We start from the raw sequence: 25,967 nt of genomic DNA, 5'->3' as shown, positions 1-25,967 counted from the left end.
GATTGACAGGTTGGTCACACTTGTCATAGTGTTTGACTAGTGTGACCAACTTTTTACTATTGAGGCTGCCTATGCGGCATCAATAGTAAAAGATAGAATGTTAAAAATAACATTCTATAGCGTTCCCGATCCTCGCGATGCTCCCGTTCCCAGCGATGCCTTGTGAGACCTTTGATGACGTAGTGGTCTCGCGATACTGTAGCGGTCTCACGAGACCATGTCATCACAGGTCCTTGCTGCAAGGTATTACTGGGAACGGGAGTTGGCGGGAGCATCGGTAAGACTGCGCGGGATGCCGGAAGGTGAATATAACCCGATTTTTATTTTAATTCTTTTTTTTACAGGGATATGGTACCCAGGGCCTGGAGGAGAATCTCCTCTCCTCCAGACCGTGGGTACCATCTGCACATGATCCGCTCATTTGCGCATGGTGGGCATAGCCACATGCGGAAAGTAAGTGGTCAATGCATTCCTATGGGTGCGGAATCGCCGCGATTCCGAAAAAAGAATGAGCATGCTGTGTTTTTTTCCTCGATGCGATTCCGCTGCGGAAAAATACGCAGCATTAGCACAGTATGTGCGGATTGCCATAGGAATGCATGGGGTGTGTTCTGTATGTGTTTTCGCAGCGTTTCCGCAGCGAAAAACGTGACAAAAATGCATACAATCCGCAACGTGGGTACACAGCCTGAGACTTTGCTTTCTAAAAATGTTGATTATAGAATTTTGTAATTTTTCATTACAGATAGGATTTATTTAACAACCAAGGTATTGTCAATGATGAATAATAAAAGGGATCCAGAGTGTTCTAAATGTTAGATTAAGTTAAGGGACCCCTATCACATATTATGGTTATATTTTAAAGTGAAAATATTGATATGTCAGATTATTTGTTCTCCTCCTATATCTCTAACGAATCCTTCAATGTATCATTTGCCAGCTCTTCAGTTCTGGGTCCCCTCCTCATTTTTCTATACACTACCCCTATTGAACAAATAATCAGCAGATTTGATTCTCAATACATGACATCATCGCCGCGTTACTACAAAATACCAGTGATTGTCTATCCGCTGCCTCTAACATCATGTCTTCCCTCTATCTAAAAAAAACTGTCACAAACTGCTTTCCTTGTTTTCTTCGCCAACTAACCTATCTAAACTCGATATTACCATTTCTGTGGGTGGGTGGCAGCAAGCTCATGGTCTTGGGATATTTCACTCAGATCTTTCCTTCATTCCCTGTATGCAACTACATGTCAAAAACAACTCTAGAATTTGTTCTCTTCTTACCTATGACTCTGCAAAAAGTGTTACTGTTGTGTTGATTTATTCTCATTTGAACTATTGTGACTCTCTCCTATCCAATGTATCCTTAATGCAGCAGCCAGGAACAAATTTCTGTCCAACCCTACACTGATGCCTCCACTCTGTGCCAGTCATTGCACTGGATTCGCATCCTCCACAGAGTACAAGTTCTGCACCGCCTTACTTCTCCTTCCTCATCTCAATTTACCTTCCTACTTCTGCTCTCCATGCTGTTATTGACCTCTGACTAACATGCTATTTAATCCAAACTCCCACATCAGTCTCATGACTTTTCTCGTGCTGCACCAGTTCTCTGAAATGCACTACCGAAGACAATCCAGTTAATTCCTAGTATCCAGATTTACTCATGCCCTAAAAACACATTTATTTAGACTGATTCTTCACCCAACTCACTAAGCTTGCAATTCTCTGTGCTTCCTCCCTAACTTTTCCTCAAAAACTGGTCCCTCTTATGTTTTGACAGGCTACATGCACTCACTAGAACTTCGAACCTGTAGTTAATCAGATACTGGCTACTGACCAGTAGAGAACGTATTATTTGAATTCTACTATTTATTATATTGATGGCTGAAACATTATTAAAAAAATGGATCACACCAGTTGTTCCAGCAAAGACGGAATGGATCATATATGTAAATAGTAATTTGCAACATAAACATGTTTATTATTGCAATATAGATAAGATAAATACATTCAGAAATGGAGCGCTCATCAAATATTGCTATTTGATTTAGACATAACAGATGTCTGTTAGTAACTTCATATTTTTAATTCTAATGTAAGTTTTAAAATGCTTTTCCTTTCTCTTTTAATTATATCTTTACTTTGACTATTTGTTATGAAATTCTTGTATAATTTGTCAAAATCTCACATTTCTCCCCATGTGAGATTTTCTTGGTGTCCAACAAAATATGAATTTCAAGTAAAACACTTATTTTCTATTTATGACAATGGCTTCTCCGTGTGACATTTGTGATGTTCAAGAAGATGATATTTGTGGGTAAAACATTTTCCATTCTGAACATGAAAAATGCTTCTCCCCTGTGTGAATTATCTGATGATTTACAACATCTGACTTCAGTGTAAAACATTTCCCACATTCTGAACATGAAAACGGCTTCTCCTCTGTGTGAGTTTTCTGGTGTCGAATACAATTTGATTGATCTGAAAAACATTTTCCACATTCTAAACATGAAAAAGGCTTTTCCCCTGTATGAGTTCTCTGATGTGAAATAAGCGGTGTTTTCCTTGCAAAACATTTCCCACAATGTAAACATGAATATGGCTTTTCCCCTGTGTGAGTTCTTCCATGTTCAAGAAGATGTGTTTTATATGAAAAACATTTCCCACATTCTGAGCAGGAAAAAGGCTTCTCTCCTGTGTGAATTCTCAGATGACTTACAAGATCTGACTTCTGTGTAAAACATTTCCCACAGTCTGAACATGAAAATGGCTTCTCCCCTGTGTGAGTTCTCTGATGATCAAGATGACGTGTTTTATGTGCAAAACATTTCCCACATTCTGAGCAGGAAAAAGGCTTCTCCCCTGTATGCATTTTCTGGTGCCTAACAAGATCTGATTTACCTAAAAAACATTTCCCACATACAGAGCATGAAAAAGGCTTTTCTCCTGTATGTATTTTCTGGTGCCTAGCAAGATATGATTTACTTGCAAAACATTTCCCACATTCTGAACATGAATATGGCTTTTCCCCTGTGTGACTTTTCTGATGTATAACGAGATTGAAGTTATCTACCAAATATTTCCCACATACTGAACATAAATATGGTGTCTTCCCTGTGTGACTTCTCTGATGTCTAAGAAAATGTGATTTATCGGCAATACATTTCCCACATTCTGAACATGTATATGGCTTCTCTCCTGTGTGAATTCTATGGTGTACAACAAGTTGTGATTTCTTTGCAAAACATTTTGCACATTCTGAACATGAATATGGCTTCTCTCTTGCGTAAACACACTCATGTATAACAAGCTCTGATTTGTGGTTAAATATTTTGCCACACTCTGAAGAAAATATTTTCTTTTCTGTGTCAATTTTTTGATGTGTAACAAAAGGCATTTTAAGGGAAAAACTTTTTCCATATTCTACACTTGAAAATGGCTTCTTTGCTGTAAGAGAAGTTTGATTTTCCATGCTTTTTTTGGAAGTTTCATTTTCTTTAATAGTCTGAAATGAATCAGAATATGGGACCTGTTTAAAAATATCAAATGATTGATCTCTGCTATGAAGTGATGACGGTATATCTGGAATAATGGCATACACTTCAGTTATATTTTGTGTGATATCAAGGTCTTCTGATTTAAAAACTGAAGATGTTAGTTTTCCCTCTGATCTCCTGGTACAGTCATCTACCAAGAAGAAAGATTATTATTTTTAATAAAATATCATTAAAAATTACATTTTCAGAACATTTCTAAAAAAATATCCATAGAAATTGCTTTGTTTTCCACAATTCTAGTAGCTGAAAGCTTCTCAAAAGCAGTATAGTTTCCATAAAACAATTCAGCAAAATCTGCTCTCCCACAGCCAAATGTCTCCCTCACTTCTGGGCCTTGTATTATTATTGTTATTTTTAGTGCACCATTGATTCCATGGAGCTGTACATGAGAAGGGGTTACATACACAATACAAATATAAATTACAGTGAACAAACTAACAATGACAGACTTTGCAGGTTTACAGTCTACAGGATAATGGGGAAAGAGACAGTAGGTTGGGGGGTTTGCAGCAGCTTTGGTGGTGGTGAGGTGGCAGGGGGGGGTCAGTGCAGGCTGTTGGCTTTCTTCGAGAGATGGGTTTTCAAGTTCCATCTGAAAGTTCCAAATGAGGAGGATATTTGGATATGTTGGGGCACAAAACTCCAGACGATGGGGGATAGTTTGGAAAAGTCTTGTAGGCGATTGAGTGAGGAGAGTATAAGTATGGAGGTCTTTAGAGGACCGGAGGTTACATATAGGAAAATATTGGGAGAATTGTTCAGAGATATACAGAGAATATAGATTATGGAGTGATTTGGTATTATTTTAGGGAATTGGGAGCCAAGGAAGGTATTTGCAGACAGGAGAAGCAGAGGAGTCAGTCAGCAGAGTTAAAAATGGACTGGAGAGGTGCGAGAGTTTGCTGGGAAGCCACAGAGGATGATATTGTAGTAGCTGAGGCAGGAGATGATGAGGGCATGCACTAACCTTTTAGTAGATTTAGAGTTGAGGAGAGGATGGATTCTGGAAATATTGGAGGTTGACAGGAAGTGGTGAGAGCTTGAAGGTGCAGTTTGAAGGACAGTGCAAAGTTGATGACTACTCCATGGCAATGGAATTCTGGTACAGGGGAAAAGCGTGATGTAATTTATTGTGATACATAGATCAGGTAGGGAATTTACATGACGTGGAGGGAGGATGATGAGTTCAGTTTTGTCTACATTGAGCCTTAGGAAGCGCGATGAGTAGAAGGATATAGCTGACAGACACTCAGAATTCTGGATAGCAGAGAGGTGACATCTGGGCCAGAGAGGTAGATCTGAGTACTAGGACGTTATGAGTTGTCCCAAGCCAAAGATATAGACTGAGAAGAGTACGGGTCCCAGGGCACAGCCTTAAATGACACCAACAGAGAGAGCTTAGGATGAGGAGGTAATGTGTGAGTAGGAGGTAGGAGACAATAAATGTTTGGTTGGAAAGGTATGAGAAGATCCAGGAGAGGGCAAGGTCTTTGATGCCAAAGGAAAAGAGGATTTGTAGTAGCAGGGAGTGGTCAACTGTGTCGAAGGCAGAGGACAGGTCTAGAAGGAAGAGTATAGAGAGTTGTCTGTTAGCTTTGGCAGTAAGCTGTTAGTAATTTTGGTCAGTTCAGTCTCGGTGTAATGGTGGGGAAGGAATCCAGACTGTAGATTGTCAAACAGTGAATTAGATGAGAGATGGGAGGAAAGTTCAGCATGGACATGCTGTTGGAGGTGTAAGGGAGCAGCAATATGGGGCAATAACTGGACGTAGAGGTCGGTGCGAGGGATGGCTTCTTCGGAATAGGTGTGATTGTGGCACGGTTGAAAGCCGAATGGAAGGTACCAGAGGTTAGAGATAGGATGAAGAGATGGGTTAGGGGCAGGGTGGTGAGGTTGGTGAGGAGGTGGAATGGGAATGAGTGCACAAGTGGTGAAGTACGCTTTGGAGAGGAGATGAGAAAGGTCTCTTTCTGTGATGGTGGGAAGGTTATGGGGGATCGTCAGTGGCCTGTTATAAAGAAGGGTTGTGGTGGATGGGCAGTAAAGATTTGCCTTGTTTGGTTAATCTTATTTTTGAAATGTGCGGCAAAGGCTTCTGCAGAGATGAGGGGGTCGGAGGTGGAAGTGGAGGGAGTTAAAGGTGATGAATGGCTGTTTGGGGTTGTGGGATAAAGAAGATACAAGGGTGGTGATATAATCTTATTTAGAAAAGGAGAGGGGTGACTTGAATGCTTGTTTGAAGGGGTGAAATCTTCCTGTGAGTGCGTTTTCTTTCAGCGCCGCTCTACAACCCCAGGCACTTGTCGAAGCTTTTTTGTGAGGTTGTTGTGCCAGGGATGTCTTTTGCTTCATTGCACTCTGCCATGCACGAGATGTGCGACCGATTCAATAACTGATGCAAGTGTGGCATAAAAATGGTTGCACTGTCTGTGTCGTGGAGTGAAGATATGGAGGATAGCATGCAGTATGCAGAAACACTGTTAGCGTCCACTAACCTACTTAAAAATTTATGGTGTGAGTGTGTAACAGGACACAGGGCGGTAGTAGGGGCCATGCAGTCGTCTGTTGCACCCCGGCACGTTACATAAAAATGGAGGCCCTGGCTGGGTGTGTGGACTTGTGCTGTGAGAGTGCTATACCCATGTAGGCTGCATGTAACTGATGTTGGTGGTTTGCCAGGACCAGATGTTTCACAGTTCAATGAGGGAGAACACCATTCAAGAATAAACTTTTTTTCTGAATTTGAAAGGAAATATATGCAAGGGATAGCGGGGACAAAGTGTTCTGAACGTTTCCTTTAGAACTCAAAGCATTTTCCACAGTTTTCTTCCTTTGTTCTCTCTAGTATTCTCTATGTCTACTGTTTCTTAACACTTTACCACAACCCAGCTTGAACACTACAGTACTGCTAGGCACGAGTCATCCACTCGTCCTGCGCTTCCAATTCCTCCTTCCCCTGTAGGGTGAGGCTGACGATCTGGAACTCCCATGAACGCAGTCCTGCTTAGGCCTGTTATCTTCAAGCATTATAGTCTCGGGGCCTTGTGGCTAGGTGTCCTCTCAGGACCCATTTCAATTTAAAATTGATATACCGTAATTAAAAGTTAAATTTTAATAACTATCTCTCCTAGCTGCTATATATAGCAGTGTTCAGAAGAAGCTGCATAGCGATTTCCGAAACACATGTTTAACATGACATTTAATCATAAAGCTTCCTTGTCAGTTATTGTGATACACAATTTAAAGGGTTAACAATCTTTGTGAATGTGTTTTTTTAAACTATAGGGAGTGCAATTTTCTAAAACATGCAAACATCAAAGTCACTTCAAAAGTCCTTTGGTCCCTCCAAAAATAGGTTAATGAGATAGGTAGAATTTTTATTTTCTGGCCTCTTATATATAATGACCATTTGTAGAATTCTAAACAGAAAAAATACCTTTCAGGCTCTAGAAGGTAAAAATATCAGACCTTTATGTATCAATTAATTAACCTGCAGATGTACGGTTAATCTGCAAGGTAATAGCTTTCTAAAGCTAATCGGCTGCTGCACTGACAGCTCAGCTGCTGGGAGGAAATTAACTTTATTCCTCCCAGCAGCTTCTGGTTTCAGTCATGAAGGTGTGCCAGATCGTCTTCAGTCACGGCTCTCAGCACTGTGAACGCATGTTCTGACTCTTTGACGACAACCATCTGCACTGAGCCGGCTGTCAGACAAAGTGCTGTTGCTTAACATCGCCGATTACAATGTTGAGAACAATGACAGAAGACGATCTGGCATGCCTCTACGACTGAAAGCCAGGAGCTGCCGGGAGTAATAATGCGGAAAGCAGTGACTGCAGACAATCTGGCATGCCTCTAAGAATAAAAGCCAGAAACTAATTTCCTCCCAGCAGTGGGGTTTTCAATGCATCGGCAGATCATCTTTAGAACACTATTAACCTGCACTTTAACCCCATATCTACAGGTTAATAGCATTTTCGGGACATGACAGGTTCACTTAATTACTGTCCTCTATTTTTTATTATTCTAACTACATTTTAGAAGACATTGAGCTGCACGGCCTCCATGTACTTTGGAATAATACTAATCTCCCTCATTTGTTACAGTTACCCTATGCAGAAATTTGGCATTAAAAAGGAGAAATACGATAACCGTATTCTCTTTCTTGTGTCTACTGTTTATATTTGAGTACTTAGAGAAAAAGTAAAAAAAAAGTGGCGCTCACAGAACATGGAATGGTGATTTGTCATAAAACCAAGACCCACCAAAATTATTATAGTTTTCTTCATATGATTTTGTAAGTTGTCAGCACATTCCGCGTACGCAGTCATTTGGCTTTGCAGTTTAGAGATCTGGGCAGCTAAGGATCTAATTCCCAGGGTTAGGGTGAATCCTTTGGGCTGTTAGCTCTGGTCAAAACCAATCTCACTCCAACAGAAGAACTTACAATGACCAAAGTAATGAGAAAAGTTGTAGCTGGAGGATCATACATTGGTTTAGCAGAATGGTGTCCACTTAATTGATATAATTGAAATACACCACTGGGAAGAATCTGTCACTAATACTCCTTGTTACTGCTCACCTGGGTAGTCATATGTAGGAATCTCCTCTTTACACTGCTCATCACTCCTCACATATGTCTCTGTAGTATTAATATGGGTCAGATCTCCACCCTGAAACAAATATTGTAAAAGTCACAGACAGATGGAGAAGTCACATCTATGATCAGCTCTAATCCTGCCATCTCCACCGTTCTCATTACACAAGTATAAAACATATAATACTGGTGGATAAAACAAGACTGAGCACAAGACCTTCACAGCCGTCTACACATCATAGGGGAGATCTCATGACACCTTCTCTCCATCTACCTGATGATCCTGAGGAACATTGGGATCTTCTTGTTTACAGTCCTGTGGAAGAAGAGGACGGGGACATCTCTCTGGTTCTTGTTTACAGTCTGGTGTTGTCCTCTTACTGTATATATCTGGAGGAAACACATACAGGGACTGAATTCATTCTTTACATACAGATAATTATAGGCCATGTGTATTTATTTATTTCTACTACCTGGTGATGTGAAGGGTTGGGAACTCTCCATCATGATGTCCTTGTACAGATCTTTGTGTCCTTCTAAATACTCCCACTCCTCCATGGAGAAATAGACGGCGACATCCTGACACCTTATAGGAACCTGACACATACAATGATACCGTCATCCCCCCCTCCGATACCTTCATAGCCTTACTGTACAATGTCCCAGCATTCCCAGCAGTGTCACCTCTCCAGTCAGCAGCTCAATCATCTTGTAGGTGAGTTCTAGGATCTTCTGGTCATTGATGTCCTCATGGATCAGGGAGTGAGGTGGGGGCATCGTGATTGGGCTCAGGGGTCTTCCCCATCCCTCAGACACAGGGGCCTGACAGCGCCCCCTAGAGGTCTTCTTCACTACTGTGTAATCCTGGTTATGGAGAGACACATTAATAAATCTCACTACAGACATTTCCAGAGTCCTCCCCTCTCCAGTTCTGTCCATCGGTTATTCCCATAGATAAGAATTATGTAATGTGTTGTCATCAGAATCTCTCACCTCTCCAGTAAGCCGGAAGAGGATCTCTAGGGTGAGGTGTAATATCCTCTCCGCCATCTTGTCTCTGTCCCTATCCATCCTGGATGGGTCAATGAAGAAAATTCTCTTATACAGAAACTCTCCACTCAGAGGATCCGATAATGTAGGGACCTGAACGGCAAAAGACGATTTGATTGCTCAGGCAGCTTGCACACCTTTATGTAATATTTTATGATGCTGATTGAAGAGATTCAAAAGCTGGATTTTTATGTCCTTATATGTTGTGATCGGTAGCGATGTCACAATGAGGAGGTCAAAAACAATATGCATATTTGGTAACTGAGCAATTGTTCATGTAAAATGCAACAATAATAACGTAATTGCTGTCCTTTTTCCATTTTCCAAAAATGTGTTAACAAAAGGCAATCAGTTAGTTATGTCTAGCCCAAAATAGTGGCAAAATACAACTCATGCTGTCAGAGTCGGAACAAGGTATTGCGATACCCTAAGAAGGTAAGGAAAAAGGAGACGCCGTGCATCTACAACAACCAACTGTAAAATGGGCTCACACTATGATTGTGGCTCATTTCTTCATTTTAGTATTTAATTTTTCAGTTTATTTAAAATAATGAATTATATAATCATCACACACGTCCACCAAGCGGCGGCACCCCCCCCCCCCCCCCGCTCCAACAAGACACAGCATCTCCAGTGACAGACCTTGCAAATGACACTTTTTCTGCATAGATTCCCATCCTATTGTTTCCTCTCGAAAAAATGACAGTTCAGCAATAGAACTTTTGGGCCCCCAAATGGGGTGTGTTTAAAAAAGAAGTTCAAGGCCTGTAAATATTTTATTTTATCTTATCCTTTTATCATTCTTTACTGTTTGTTTGGATATTGGATAGCAGGATTGGAGGTTTCCTTCAATGCAGCGTCTGACATATACATGCAGAACTGGAGCAGGAGTTCCAGGGTGCATACCGCTATGGCAGATGTGAGCATGGTCGCCCACCGGTGGCTCATATTAGAGATCTGGAGGAGGAAAGTGCAATACTGAAAGCGATTGATAATTTTGAGAGGAGCATGCTACTCCCTGAGCAGGAAATTAGGAGCAAAAATTTTATGTTAGAGTGATATGAAAACAAGTGTGATAGAAAATAGGAGAGGAACTTTTGAGTGGAATTACATAGGGAAATACACCCTGAAAAAGTAATTTTTGGTGTAATATATAAATCTTCCAACATCACTCAGGACCTGGAGGGTCAGCTACAGGTGGCGCGGGCTGCACAGGCTGGTACAGTAATGATTATGGGAAATTTTAGCTACCCAGATAAAGATTGGGGTTTGCTTCAAATGCAAATCTGATGCGGAGTCACTTTTCACAGGAAAGCTGTGAGTCAGGGTAATCAAGGAGTCCGAGGTCAAGAGCCAGGAAAGAACCTCATAAATAGAGGGAAGAGACAAAGGTGTAGTCAATATTCAATCTAGAGTTAGGCCCCCGTCACACATTGCGAAGCACCAGCGATCCCGACAAGGATATGACTTTGTCAGGATTGCTGGTGTGTCGCTACATGATCGCTGGTGAGCTGCCAAACAGGCAGATCTCAGCAGCGATCAGGACAGCGACGACACGGGTAACAAGCGTGCACGTCGCTTAGTTACCCGCTGTGTACCTTAGATATCAGCGTGCTGTTGCAGGGAGCTGGTATCCAAGGCAAAGAGCGGGTTTCTAAGCGCCGCGCGGCACTTAGAAACCCGCTCTTTACCTTGGATACCAGCTCCTAGAACCAGCACGCTTGTATCTAAGGTACACAGCGGATAACTAAGTGACGCACACACTTAGTTACCCATGGTTTACCTTGGATACCAGCTCCAGCTGATCGCTGGTCTCCCGCCTGCCACATGCAGCGATGCGTGCTGGCCACCGAGAGACCAACGATCAAAAAAACGTCCAGGGGCTTTCGAGCACGATCACTGATACCCAGCGGGGGGGCCGGTCGCTGATACGTGTCACACACAATGATATCGCTGGTGAGATCGCTGTTGCGTCACAAAACTTGTGACTCAGAGGCGATCTCACTGTGTGTGATGGGGGCTTTAGAGTGCAACAAGGCAAAAGGGGTAATACAAATATTTAGTCAGTAGGCAAATTCAGGGTTCAGCAACAAAAGATGAAAATGTCTGAATTCAGATCACAAAGTGCAGAGAACACACCATACTGAGCTGAAAGCTATGACTGGCATCTATAAGGGACAGCTTAAGTAGCTAGGCAATCACTTGTAACAGGGAACACCTGAAGGAAGCTCAGCAACTCCCACTCTCAGATTGGATGACTGAGCAATCAGTCACTGCGTCCAAGTCACAATGAGTGGTGGAATCATGACCGCAAATGGGAGAAAATTCCTCAGTTTGATGCAGGATAATATTATAAGCCAGTTTAAGGAATACCCAACAAGAGGCAATGCTCTTCTAGTCATTTATAACCATGCAGAGCTTTTTGGAAATGTCACTGTTCACAAAAACCTTGGTACCAGTGACCACAACATCATTTATTTTTGCTTAAAACATAAAAATCATAATTGGATGTGGAGGGCAAAAACATTACATTTTAGTAAGGCAAATTTTCCAATGTCGCCGCCGTCATCATCTGATCTCCCTCCCCTTCCCCACACCTGCCGATCCCCCCCTGACCCCGCCGGTACCTCCGATGTCCTGCTGTGGCTCCCGGGGTCCCGCCGTCCCAGATCATGGGCGCCTCCATCTTGGATATACTCTCAGTGATCAAAATGAAAAAAAAGTAAATACACCCCCCGTTTATCACCCCCATAGGTAGGCACACATAATAAAATAAAAAAATATATTTTTATTTTTCCATTAGGGTTAGAATTAGGGTTAGGGTTGGAATTAGGGTTAGGGTTGGAATTAGGGATAGGGTTGGAATTAGGGATAGGGTTGGAATTAGGGTTGGAAATAGGGTTAGGGTTGGAATTAGGGTTAGAATTAGGGTTGGAATTAGGGTTAAGATTAGGGTTAGGGGTGGGTTGGGGTTGGGATTAGGGTTAGAGTTGGGATTAAGGTTAGAAGTGTGTTGGGGTTAGTGTTGTGGTTAGGGTTATGACTAGGGTTGGGTTTGGGTTAGGGGTGTGTTGTGGTTAGAGTTACAATTGAGGGGTTTAGACTGTTTAGGCACATCACGGGGTCTCCGAATGCGACATGGCACCACGATTTATTACAGCCAATTTTGCGTTCAAAAAGTCAAACAGTGCCCCCTCCATTCCGAGCCCCGACGTGTGCCCAAACAGTGGTTTACCCCCACATATGGGGTATCAGCGTACTCAGGAAAAATTGCACAACAACTTTGGGGGTCTAATTTCTCCTGTTACCCTTGGCAAAATAAAAAATTGGGGGCTAAAAAAATGATTTTTGTGGAAAAAAAATGATTATTTATTTTCACGGCTCTGCGTTATAAACTTCTGTGAAGCACTTGGGGGTTCAAAGTGCTCACCAAACATCTAGATAAGTTCCTTGGGTGGTCTAGTTTCCAAAATGGTGTCACTTGTGGGGGGTTTCCACTGTTTAGGCACATCAGAGGCTCTGCAAACGTAACATGACGCCCGCAGACCATTCCATCAAGTCAGCATTTCAAAACGTCACTACTTCGCTTTCGAGCCCCGACGTGTGCCCAAACAGTGGTTCCCCCCCACATATGGGGTACCAGCGTACTCAGGACAAACTGGACAACAACTTTGGGGGTCCAATTTCTCCTGTTACCATTGTGAAAATAAAAAATAGCAGGCTAAAAAGTCATTTTTTGAGAAAATTTTTTTTTATATTTTCACGTCTCTGCGTTATACACTTCTGTGAAGCACTTGGGGGTTCAAAGTGCTCACTATGCATCTAGATAAGTTCCTTAGGGGGTCTAGTTTCCAAAATGGGGTCATTTGTGGGGGAGCTCCAAAGTTTAGGCACACAGGGGCTCTCCAAACACGACATGGTGTCCGCTAACGATTGGAGCTAATTTTCCATTCAAAAAGTCAAATGGCACTCCTTCCCTTCTGAGCCCTGCCGTGCGCCCAAACAGTGGTCCCCCCACATGTGGGGTACCAACGTACTCAGGACAAACTGAACAACAACTTTAGGGGTCCAATTTATCCTGTTACCCTTGCGAAAATTAAAAATAGCGGGCTAAAAAAAATCATTTTTGAGGAAAAAATTTTTTTTATTTTCATGGGTCTGCGTTTATAAACTTCTGTGAAGCACTTGGGGGTTCAAAGTGCTCACTACATATCTAGATAAGCTCCTTGGGGGGGGTCTAGTTATTTAGTCTAGAAAAAAGACGACTGAGGGGCGATCTAATAACCATGTATAAGTATATAAGGGGACAATACAAATATCTCTCAGAGGATCTGTTTATACCAAGGAAGGTGACGGTCACAAGGTGGCATACTCTGTGTCTGGAGGAGAGAAAGTTTTTCCACCAACATAGAAGAGGATTCTTTACTGATAGGGCAGTGAGAATCTGGAATTCGCTGCCTGAGGAGGTGGTGATGGCGAACTCAGTCGAAGGGTTCAAGAGAGGCCTGGATGTCTTCCTGGAGCGTAACAATATTGTATCTTACAGTTATTGTTAGGTTCTTTAGAAGGACGTAGATCTGGGGATTTATTCTGACAGAATTTTATAGGCTGAACTGGATGGACTAATGTCTTTTTTCAGCCTTACTAACTATGTTACTATGTTACTAGTTTCCAAAATGGGGTCACTTGTGGGGGGTTTCTACTGTTTAGGCACATCAGGGGCTCTGCAAACGCAACATGATGCCCGCAGAACATTCCATCAAAGTCTGCATTCCAAAATCGCGCTGCTTCCCTTCTGAGCTCTCCCATGTGCCCAAACAGTGGTTCCCCCCACATATGGGGTATCGGTATACTCAGGACAAATTGCACAACAACTTTTGTGGTCCAATTTCTCCTGTTAGCCTTGTGAAAATAAAAAATATCGGGCTAAAAAATCATTTTTGAGGGAAAAAAATAGATTATTTTATTTTCACTGCTCTGCGTTATAAACTTCTGTGAAGCACTTGGGGGTTCAAACTTCCCACCACACATCTAGATAGGTTCCTTTGGGGGTCTAATTTCCAAAATGGGGACACAGGGGCTCTCCAAACGCGACATGGTGTCCGCTAATGATCGGAGCTAATTTTCCATTCAAAAAGTCAAATGGTTCTCCTTCCCTTCCGGGCCCTGCCGTGCGCCCAAACAGTGGCTTATGACCACATATGAGGTATCGGTGTACTCAGGAGAAATTGCCAAACAAATTTTAGGATCCATTTTATCCTGTTGCCCATGTGAAAATGAAAAAACTGAGGCTAAAACAAAATTTTTGTGAAAAAAAATCCTTTTTTTTTTACGGATCAATCTGTGAAGCACCTGGGGGTTCAAAGTGCTCACTATGCATCTAGATAAGTTCCTTGGAGGGTCTAGTTTTCAAAATGGGGTCACTTGTGCGGAAGCTCCAATGTTTAGGCACACAGGGACTCTTCAAACGCAACATGGTAACCGATAAATATTCCAGCATATTTTCCATTCAAAAAGTCAAATGGCGCTCCTTTCCTTCTGAGCCTTGCCGTGCGCCCAAACAGTGGTTTATAACCACATATGAGGTATCGGTGTACTCAGGAGAAATTGCCCAACAAATTTTAGGATTCATTTTATCCTGTTACCCATGTGAAAATGAAAAAATTGATGCTAAAAGAAAATTTTTGTTGGAAAAATTAAAATGTCCATTTTTTCCTTCCACGTTGCTTTAGTTCCTGTGAAGCACCTGAAGGGTTAATAATCTTCTTGAATGTAGTTTTGAGTAGCTTGAGGGGTGCAGTTTTAAGAATCGTGTCACTTTTGGGTATTTTCTGCCATATAGACCCCTCAAAGTGACTTCAAATGTGAGGTGGTCCCTAAAAAAAATGTTTTTTTAAATTTTGTTGCAAAAATGAGAAATCGCTGGTCAACTTTTAACCCTTATAACTTCCTAACAAAAAAAATTTTGCTTCCAAAATTGTGCTAATGTAAAGTAGACATATGGGAAATGTTATTTATTAACTATTTTGTGTCACATAACTTTCTGGTTTAACAGAAAAAAATTCAAAATGTGAAAATTGCAAAATTTTCAAAATTTTCGCCAAATTTCCATTTTTTTTCACAAATAAACGCAAAAATTATTTACCTAAATTTACCACTAACACGAAGCCCAATATGTCACGAAAAAAACAATCTCAGAATCGCTAGGATGCGTTGAAACGTTCCTGAGTTATTACCTCATAAAGGGACACTGGTCAGAATTGCAAAAAATGGCCAGGTCATTAAGGTCAAAATAGGCTGGGTCATGAAGGGGTTAATGCAATGGTCATCTTCAAAAACGGCTCCAGGTCTTTCCCAGGTAATTATAGACTAGTAAGGTTAACATACAATGTGGAAAAAATATTCGAGGGTCTTGTAAGGGATTACAAACAGGAGTATGTGATAGAAAGTAATATTATGAATGATAATCAGCCAGGTTTTAATAAGGATTGACGTAACCAAACTGATGCATTTTTATGAGGTCAGTAGAAACCTCACCAGATAGAGGGGGAAGCTGTGAATATGGTGTTTTTGAACTTTGCAAAGGCATCTGACACGGTCCCAAATAGACGCCTAATGGATAAATTAACATCTATAGGATTAGAATGTAAGGTTTGTAATAAGATCGAATAGCTTAGTTACTCACCGGTAACGGTGTTTCTCGGAACCAATGACAACACCACGGAGAGAGGGGGTCCGCCCATCAAGGACAGGAACCTACAGTTAAAAAGGCGGCACCTCTCCTCCGCCCCCAGTTGGTTACAGAGCATCAGAGGGTCTCCCGGTTAGTTAACAACAAAAGTATATACATAACATTATAATATTGCATATTATGGAGAAGCCCCGTGTCTCACAAAAAAGCACTCTACACACATTAAACCGTGCTCACCGCACACGTGAAAGGGGGGGGATAAGCGGGTGCTGTCATGGGTTCCGAGAAACACCGTTATCGGTGAGTAACTAAGTTATTCTCTCTCACCCATGACAGCACCACGGAGAGAATTTCAGAGATTGGTAGCTTAGGGAGGGACCACCGCCTGAAGGACCCTTCTCCCGAAGGTCAGGTCAGACGTAGAGGCTAGATCTAGGCGATAGTGCTTGAAAAAGGTAGAAGGTGCTGACCAGGTGGCCGCCTTACAGATCTGCTCTATTGATACCTCTGATCTTTCTGCCCATGAGGTCGCCATTGCTCTTGTAGAGTGGGCTTTTAAACCCTCTGGGATGGTATTCCCACTGGATGAGTACGCCAGGGCAATCGTATCCCTTATCCACCTTGCTAAGGTACTCTTGGATGCCTTGAGCCCCTTCCGAGGTCCCTGGAAACACACAAAGAGAGACCCTTCCTTCCTACATCCCTTGGTGGCCTCTAGGTACTGAACTAGGCACCTCTTCACATCTACAGTGTCAAATTTTTCCTCTCCCCTATTCCTAGGGTTTGGGCAGAAGGAAGGAAGGACTACCTCTTGTGACCTATGAAAGTGTGTTGACACCTTGGGTAGGTATGCTGGGTCAGGTCTTAATATGACTCTATCGTCCAGGATTTTAGTGAATGGGGGTATCGCTGACAAGGCTTGAATGTCACTCACTCTGCGAGCGGCTGTTAGGGCCACTAATAGTATCGTTTTTAATGATAAGGTTTTCAGGGGAGCTGACTGAATGGGCTCGAATGGGGGTCCTGTTAGGGCAGACAATACTAGGTTTAGATCCCATGATGGTATCTTCTGGGTGGTTATTGGTCTAGACCTGGCTGCGGCCCTCATAAATCGTGTTACCCAAGGGTCGCCTGCCACATCCTGATTATAAAGGGCGCCTAGAGCATGGAGCAGCTCCAGCGTTCCCTTTTTAAATTTCCCGGTGATGACGTCACCTGCTTCTCCCGGCCTTCACCGCTGTGCCCCCGGGGAGCGCGCACTGCGCATGCGCTGACCGCGGGGACCCAGAAGTCATCGCTTCATTTCCGGGGCTGCGCCATCTTGGTACACCTCTGTACCCCGGCACTGCCCGCGCATGCCGGCGTCTCCCAGTCCCATTCTTCTCTCCGGAGCGGCGGCTCGGTCCTCCCCCGCCCGCTCACCCTGAACAGCCCATCAGCTGCAGCGGTGGCGGCTTCAGGAACCGACCCCGCCGCGACAGGGGCCTCCCCGCTGCCGGACTGCAAACGGGGCGGCCCTGGACTCCTCTTCCTGGTAAGCTGCTGCCGCTGCTTTTAGTTCCACGGGTCCCCCGTCAAGGACAGGAACCCAACTGGGGGCGGAGGAGAGGTGCCGCCTTTTTATCTGTAGGTTCCTGTCCTTGATAGGCGGCCCCCTCTCTCCGTGGTGCTGTCATGGGTGAGAGAGAAAACTGGACCAAAGACCAGAGGGCTTGAGTGAATGACTGCTACCGGGAATGGTCTCTGGTTACAAGTGGTGACCACAAGACAGATGAGGTTCAATGAGGGGAAATATAAACTTATGCACACTAATAATATGCATAAATCATATGATCTAGAAGAAGGTAAACTAAGTGAGTCACTTGTATAGAAGGATCTGGTTATTCTTGCAGATCACAGACTAAATCACAGCATCCAGTTGTAAGGTGCGCAGAGGGTAGTCATGGGCGAGGGGCTGTTGTTCTCCCACACCCTGGCACCCCAAAAGTAAATGGTGTCCTAGCTCCCATGTGCTGTAAGCGCCGTGCAGCTCACAGGCGTTTTAGCAGCAGGTCTACGCTGTTTCCATGATCCCGATTCCAAGAACAGCCGCACATTCAATAGGGGACACCTGGCTCATTTTAACAAGTTCGTCTTTACTAAACAGTTCAAGCACAGCCATCTTTAACACGCAGTATAGGCACAGCACCCTCCGTCACTTGCTTCCTCCACACAGAACATCTCACCTCTGTTCTCACATTCACCATGGATTACCCTTACACCTAATCCTCCTGTCAGCCCAGGGTTTCCCAATCTGGCTCTGCACAATGCCCAAGATCTGCAACGTTTCTCTCACACAGTTCCACACCCATCATCCACTGTACAGAAGGGATGTCACTGCTACGCATAGCCCCCCATTCGAGCCTTAGGCTCCGGATGTTGCAGAAACATCCATATGGAGTTTTTTGCAACCGCATACCGCCAAAACGTTTTTGCCCACACTGTGCTTCAGCCAACTGCACCGTTAACTCACTCTAGCAACTGTAACCGACAAACTCTCCTCATTAACTGACTAAACAAGGAAGTGGTTGCTTTTTACTGGCCCTAACATCTCCCACTTTGGGCTGGACCAATCACCAACTGTCTCCTTTCTCCGTCTGCCCCAGCAGTCGGTTGCTGGGCTAACATCACTGAACTTCCTACATCTAATGTGCCTCCAACTAAATCTTCCTCATTTCTAACTTAATCCTCAAGTACTATGCTATGCTTTATATACTCTAAACTTAATGCTAGACTTTCCCTACACACTATTCATGAATAACAATTATACATTAATCACAATACATTACATTAACCGTGTACATTAGTGCCTATGAAGATCTATTCAGATTCACATATTAATACAGTCACAAAAATAGAATAAAACCATACACTTGGTACAAACACTGTATAGATTCGGAGAGGCATACGACAGCCCCTGTCACACCCTTACATAACGTCAAGTCAGCCGGATACCGTCATGTATAAACTTGGGGGACAGAGACGCATTACTATTATTTTACTAAGCGTTCGTATGACCTCATCTGGAATATGCAGCTCAGTTCTTGACACAATTAATTTAGTTTGGTTTAAGAAGAGACGTTTACGAGAGAAATAAAGATTAACTTATGCAAGTACATACTGTAAATAGCACTTTCAAAAAAAGACAAGGGATTATTCACGCTAGAGGAAGCCTTTCCTAACTATTATTCTGTGGAATACTCTCAAGACCTGGTCATCGTGGGAACCACTCATGGTTTCAAAAGAACATAAATAATTATATGACAAGTAAGATATATAGTAGGGGGCGCTAGTATAAAGGAATACCAGCTGAAAAACAGAACAACACACCACAAGGTTGTCAGAATTAAATATACTAAAAATAATAAATGTTTGAGCTGAAGTATCCTTTGTGAAGTTATCATACCTAAATATATCGTAGAACAACAATATTCAATGGAAAAAATAAACTCTCTTGCGTTGAAGAAAGGGGAAGCTTCCCCTGCTGTGCCACGTTGAATTCCCCTAAAAACTGGGCAGGATTAGATCACAATATTGCAGGTTTCTTCTGAAGCGTTGTCCCAGCCGGCAACAGACGCTCTAGATACTCACGGATCCAACGGTGGGCTAGCATGATGGTTAGCGTTAAGGACCTGCGGCGTGTGTGGTGCCGGCAGGACCTTCGTGACGTAGATAATAACGTGACGGAGTAAGGAGTCCGGAGTGCAGTATGGACCAATTCCTTTCCAACTGGTTTCGGAAATGCTCGGTTTCCTTCATCCAGGATTTCTGAAATGGTCCTTTTCATAACAGCATAACTGAGAGTTTATTTTTTCCATTGAATCTTGTGGTTCTACGATATATTTAGGTGTGATAACTTCACAAAGGATACTTCAGCGCAAACATTTATTTTTTTTTTATAAATAATTATGAACAAGTTCTTTTTTGAATGTTTAGTCCATTGGATTGACAGTTGAGATGAGGAGGTAATGGTTAGCTTTTCTGGGGAAAACCAGATCATGCATTGTGAGAGACAAAATTTAAGAATAAAAAAACAGAAAATCGAATTGTATGATTCTTAAATAATTAAATTACATTTTATTGCATGAAATAAGTATTTAATCACTGACCAACCAGTAGGAATTCTGGCTCTCCAAGACCTGTTAGTTTTTCTTTAAGAAGCCCTCCTACCTCATTATCTGTATTAATTGCACCTGTTTGAACTTGTTACCTGTATAAAAGACACCTGGCCAAACACTCAATCACATTCCAACCTCTTCACCATTGCCAAATCAAAGAGCTGTCTAAGGACACCATGGACAAAATAGTAGACCTGAAGATGGCTGGGATGGGATACAGAAAGCAGCTTGGTGAGAAGGCAACAACAATGGAAGTAACACAAGATGACCATCAATCTTCCTTGGTCTCCATGCAAGATCTCTCCTCATGTGGCAAGGATGATTCTGATAGAAGGTCAGGAATCTGGCCAGTCTGCCTGCCTGAAGAAGGTTTTTTAAAAAAAAATATATTGTAGGGATCTCTCACTCTGGTGCGCTAGAGGAAAATAGGAGTGTGTCATTTACAGAAAAGTCCATGTGGGTTTATTTACTCCATAAACCCAGCAGTAACAACAAACAGTAAACGACCTTGAGAGCAGGCAAAACAACACAAAACTGTCCTTAGCCTGGCTCTCTGCTCCCTCAGGCCTGTGGGCACACAGGCTGTGCAGTGTCCAGCACTCAGGCTCGGTCTGGAGCCACACACACACAGGAGGGCTTCTCCCACTCAACACACAGACCATGTGCCAAACAACAGCCTCCATTATGTAGACTGTAACCACACCCACATGTGAGGTATGTGGGTAGCCAGACCCGCCCATCTCTCATAGCTACCCGCAACCTGGACCAAGGTGAACTAAACAACATCTTAGTGCTCACGTGTACTAAAGCCAATATACTCCGGGTTGAATCGCATGGAGCAGCTTTCTCTGCTACACATAAATCCCATTGACTACACGGCCATTAGCCTCCTTACAATGTATTAATCACCCTCCGTCACTGAGGGACCTTTCAGACACCATACACATGAATACCCAATCAGAGCACCACATGAAGAACCCCCCCACATGCCACCCTGAAGCACGAGCATATCATTAACACAAAACTGAAAATAAAGATTAAAAACAACAACCATAAGACGGATTTCATCAACCAAGGTATCATTTTAATCAGTATAATGGCGCCGACATGACAATGTCTGTAGGTTACTGTGCATAACCCTGCTGACAGGTTCCCTTTAAGTTCTTTTTTTCTATTGTATCAAATACTTGGAAATTAATTATGAGTAAATCATACAATGTGATTTTCTGGATTTTTTTTAAGGTTCTGTCTCTCACAGGTGAAGTGTACTTATGATAAAAATTACAGGCCTCTCTATTCTTTGTAGGTGGGAAAACTTGCAAAATCGGCAGTGGATAAAATACCAAAAACTGTCTATTATGGGGAGCTGTAGTGTCAAAATCCAATGCTGTAGTTGCCAGAAATATTTCTGTATTCTCTATGATGATGAGGTGCTCTGTGCCGAAACCAAGGAATGACATCCGAAGAGGGAAAAAATTTACCATATGCATTCCGATATATACACACATGCATATACACATGTACACACTCACTAACAGATGGAGAAGTCACATCTATGATCAGCTCTAATCCTGCCATCTCCACCGTTTTCATTACACAAGTATAAAACATATAATACTGGTGGATAAAACAAGACTGAGCACAAGACCTTCACAGCCGTCTACACATCATAGGGAAGATCTCATGACACCTTCTCTCCATCTACCTGATGATCCTGAGGAACATTGGGATTTTCTTGTTTACAGTCCTGTGGAAGAAGAGGACGGGGGCATCTCTCTGGTGTTTTCCTCTTACTGGATAGAACTGGAAGAAACACATACAGGGACTGAATTCATTCTTTACACACAGATAATTATAGGCCGTGTGTATTTAGTCCTGTCTATTACCTGGTGATGTGAAGGGCTGGGGGATCTCTATCATGACGTCCTTGTACAGATGTTTGTGTTCTACTAAATACTCCCACTCTTCCATGGATAAATAGATGCTGACATCCTGACACCTTATAGGAATCTGACACATACAATGATACCGTCATCCCCCCAATCCCTTTATAGTGTTACTGTACAATGTCCCAGCATTCCCAGCCGTGTCACCTCTCCAGTCAGCAGCTCAATCATCTTGCAGGTGAGTTCTAGGATCTTCTGGTCATTGATGTCCTCATGTATCAGGGGGTGAGGTGGAGGCCCCGTGATTGGGCTCAGGGGTCTTCCCCATCCTTCAGACACAGGGTCCTGACAGCGCTCACTAGAGGTCTTCTTCACTACTGTGTAATCCTGGTTATGGAGAGACACATTAATAAATCTCACTGCAGACATTTCCAGAGTCCTCACCTCTCCAGTTCTGTCCGTCTGTTATTCCCATAGATAAGAATGATGTAATGTGTCGTCATCAGAATCTCTCACCTCTCCAGTAAGCCGGAAGAGGATCTCTAGGGTGAGGTGCAATATCCTCTCCGCCATCTTGTCTCTGTCTATATCCATCCAAAATTATCTTATAAAGAAGATCTCGACTCAGAGGATCCGACTTTGTAGTAATCTGACTGGGAGAAAGATGAGATGAAGTAAAATCAAAAAGAATAACATGCAATAATACAATTACTGAAGACAATAAGGGGAAACTTGTGATATAACAGGTAAATGTTGTACTCTCAGATCATTTTACCTAGAATGTCACAAACATCATCCATTCGCTGCACTTGTGACTTGGATGTGATTGTACACTGGGACTCCACTTTTCACACTCACTCGTCCACTCAGTCACAGCAGAAGGCTGAAAATGAACTAAGTGCATCTTACAGCCAGTTCTCAAATGCACACCTCCTTTTTCTTGCTGACACCACTTGCTGTTTTGTTAAGACAGTAAGACAACAGCCTTGGGTAACACAATAGGAAATCCACCACCCAAGCACCTGATAGTCTTTTGCATTGTGGCATACACAGGGAAACACATTCACGCTATACTCTCCATCTTTAAGGTTGTGGATACGTTTAGAGCAGCAAGGAACATTCTTATTAAATTTTAGATTGATTTTATGAAAAAAAAAAGGGTATAATACTTAAAAAAATGGGTTAAATACAGAAATGTCTTACGGATTAGACCAGTGAGACTTTCTGGAGAATATCAATGAGGATATTAGGACAGATCTACAATTCCCGTTGACTCTCCTGGATCTAAGAAATGAGTATTTCCACAGGAGGTATTGTAAAAGGCTCTCAGGTGAGAGGAGGCTGGCTAACTGAATGCACAGAAAGATGGTGTAATGATTCTCAAGGGTGAACCCACTGGACCGCGGCAACGAACCTCCCCTGGGCGAGCGGGCCAGGTGGACCACCCCCTATACAGGGAGCGTTAGGGACAGGCCCAGGGGAAACTATTACCGCGGTAGCCGGTACCCGAGGAGGCTAGAGGAGACACAGCAGGAGACTAGAGAGGCAGACGGCCGGACGTGCAGGACAGGAATCACGGCAGACGGAGGGGACGGAGACACAGGATGGCAAGGCTGGGACAAGGAGACTCAGGCTGGATGACACAGGCAGGCACGGCTGGACGTGGACAGGAGGAGGCGAGCACTGAGAGAGACACAAATAAGCAGGTTAGACAAGACGGATGAGATAGGCAGCAGGGTAACGCGGCAGAGGAGACGGAGAAGGTAAACAAGCGAGGCCAGGATCACTTGCCAAACACAAGTGACGATCAGGCAACGCCTAAGGGAAAGAGGCGGCCTGATAAGGACAAGTGCGGGAGTACTTCCGGGTCATAACCTGTAGTGAGCCAGGAGGACAATCGGTCTCACCGAGTGCAACGTGCGCGTGCGCAGAAGGGCCGGCCGCTCGTGTGCACCTGAGAGGAAGCAGACGCGGCTGCAGGAAGAGAGAGGATGGGGACGCGCCGGAGCCGGTGAGTATGACGGGGCGCGGGCAGCGATGGTGCGCGCAGCAGCGGGGTAGGCAGCGGCGTGACAGATGGTGCAAGTAAAAGATTCTAATGTATATATAAGTGGTATAATATGCCATAATTTTGAGCATACATTTAGCTTTCTAAACACAGGTTGATACCACATTTCTGTGGTTTCCCAAGGTTGAAAATCCTGGCGTTTGATCCCACATAAGCAATTATGTCCCCTGATTACAGCTATATGCATGGATGGTGTTGATATCAGATTACTATTGATATTGTATGGACATATTGCATTTCCATTGTGCCTTGTGATGCTAGAGATGTCCAGTTTACCTCAGGGACAATTATCTTCACCCTTAATGTAGCACCTATTTAGTAATGAGGAAGTACAACGTTTATGCTTCCAGAAACTGTCAGCCACTGTCACAAACGTGATTTGTGGAACCACTGTGCCACGGACCGCGGAGGACGTCCTTTCTGTTTAGAGAGACCTCTCCTACCGCCCCAAGATGCCGGAGCTTCTTTGGTCCTTGAGAAAACGGAGCCAGGCACTGCGGTTTACTTTCACGTGCCATTTCACTAGCACGCTCACAGAAGCGGAGGTCTATATGGATGGCGAGGGAGATCGGGTCGTCGAGGGTAGTTGGTAGGTCTCGACCATCTAACTCATCCTTAGTATCTCCGGAAAGCCCCTCCCAGAATGTCGCCATCAAAGCTTCGTGATTCCATCCAAGTTCGGACGCCAGGATGCGAAAGCGTACCGCATATTGCCCCACAGTAGAATTGGATTGACGTAAATGAAGAAGAGCTGAAGTTGCTGAGGTGGTTCGCCCAGGCTCATCGAACACTTTGCGGAAAGCTTCCAAGAATGCTGCCAAATTGGAAATGCCACCTTTGCTTGGTCAAGCGGGAAGTGGTGTGGATGAAGTTCAAAATGTAGCTGGCACTGGTTGATGAACCCACGGCAGAGCTTCGGATTGCCGTCAAAACGTGGTGGGGCTGCAAGTCGGGGGCCAGGATCCTGAACTAAGCAAATTGTCTGCAAATTCTCCAGGTACATAGTCCCTACGGGAAGGGTTCGGGATCCATGGCCTGAGCAAACTGTCACAAATATGGTCTGTGGAACCAATGTACCGCGGACCGTGGAGAGCCTGGAGGGGCGAGACTAAGCGATCAGCTGACTATTCACTAGAGCCACCGATGGTGAGGTTAGACTTGACTCCCGCTGAACGCCAGGTACCACTCCATGGCAGACCAACGGTCGCGCAGCAGCTGGACCCAAACAACAGACTGGATGAAGCAGCTGGCAGAGCTTGTATCAGAGTGCAGCAGACAGAGTTGGTATCAGAAACAGAGTTTGTGTCAGAGTGCAGCAGGCAGAATTTGCTTCAGAGTGCAGCAAGCAGGATTTGCTTCAGAGTGCAACAAGCAGGATTTGCACTTAGAGAACCACAGGCAGAATTCGTACTTACAGCTGGCAGGATTTGTACTTGTAGGCGAACTTACACAACATAAACAGAAACAGGAAGGTTTCTCAGGCATCTCCCCAGTGGAGAGGAAGCAATATATACATAATGCCTCAAAACCATTGGCTGGGGAGGAAATAGCAAGTGCACGCGCTGGCCCTTTAAGAGGGCGGCAGCGCGCACGTGCCCTTAGAACATGGCCAGAGGCCCAGCTAGAAATGCTACTGGAAGCAAGAGGAAGAGAGGGGCCAACTGCAGCGCGGGTGAGTGAACTGACACGCTGGGAGGCGGGTGTTGTGCTAACAGCTACTCAATAATTAATTTAACTACACACAGAGGAGGCTTTAATGATTGTGATTTATCTGATTTCAGTTGGAATAAATGAGAGCGGTCTCAATGGAGCGCTGGCGTTAGCCTTACCAGTTAAGTGAACGTTAAATAGCTAGTCCAAGGCAGCACCAGCCACAGACCCTCGTGGAGGGACGGTAAATGTAGAGCAATAAATCGGGGTCAGGAGGGCGCCAAGGACGAGAATGAAGACAGC

The 25,967-nt window shown here is 43.7% G+C and overlaps 1 protein-coding gene across 1 annotated transcript in view; it reads right to left on the bottom strand.

Moving 5' to 3' along the window:
* The window catches only part of LOC141051119 (uncharacterized), a 200,937-nt gene that overhangs the window by 160,651 nt on the left and 14,319 nt on the right, over positions 1-25,967 (bottom strand). The window contains 10 exon segments of the mRNA XM_073548007.1: positions 2,385-3,695; positions 8,148-8,238; positions 8,437-8,552; positions 8,636-8,759; positions 8,847-9,026; positions 9,156-9,305; positions 21,766-21,863; positions 21,947-22,070; positions 22,154-22,333; positions 22,463-22,599. Of these exon segments, the coding sequence (XP_073404108.1) occupies positions 2,385-3,695; positions 8,148-8,238; positions 8,437-8,552; positions 8,636-8,759; positions 8,847-9,026; positions 9,156-9,305; positions 21,766-21,863; positions 21,947-22,070; positions 22,154-22,333; positions 22,463-22,540 (2,452 nt within the window). The 5' untranslated portion in view covers positions 22,541-22,599.

The sequence above is a fragment of the Dendrobates tinctorius genome, unplaced genomic scaffold, assembly GCF_039654945.1.
Source record: "Dendrobates tinctorius isolate UK_male_01 unplaced genomic scaffold, ASM3965494v1 ptg000155l, whole genome shotgun sequence".
Classification (NCBI taxonomy): Eukaryota; Metazoa; Chordata; class Amphibia; order Anura; family Dendrobatidae; genus Dendrobates; species Dendrobates tinctorius.
The sequence above is the reverse complement of the archived record's forward strand: the minus strand, read 5'-3'. Positions and strand labels throughout refer to the sequence as shown.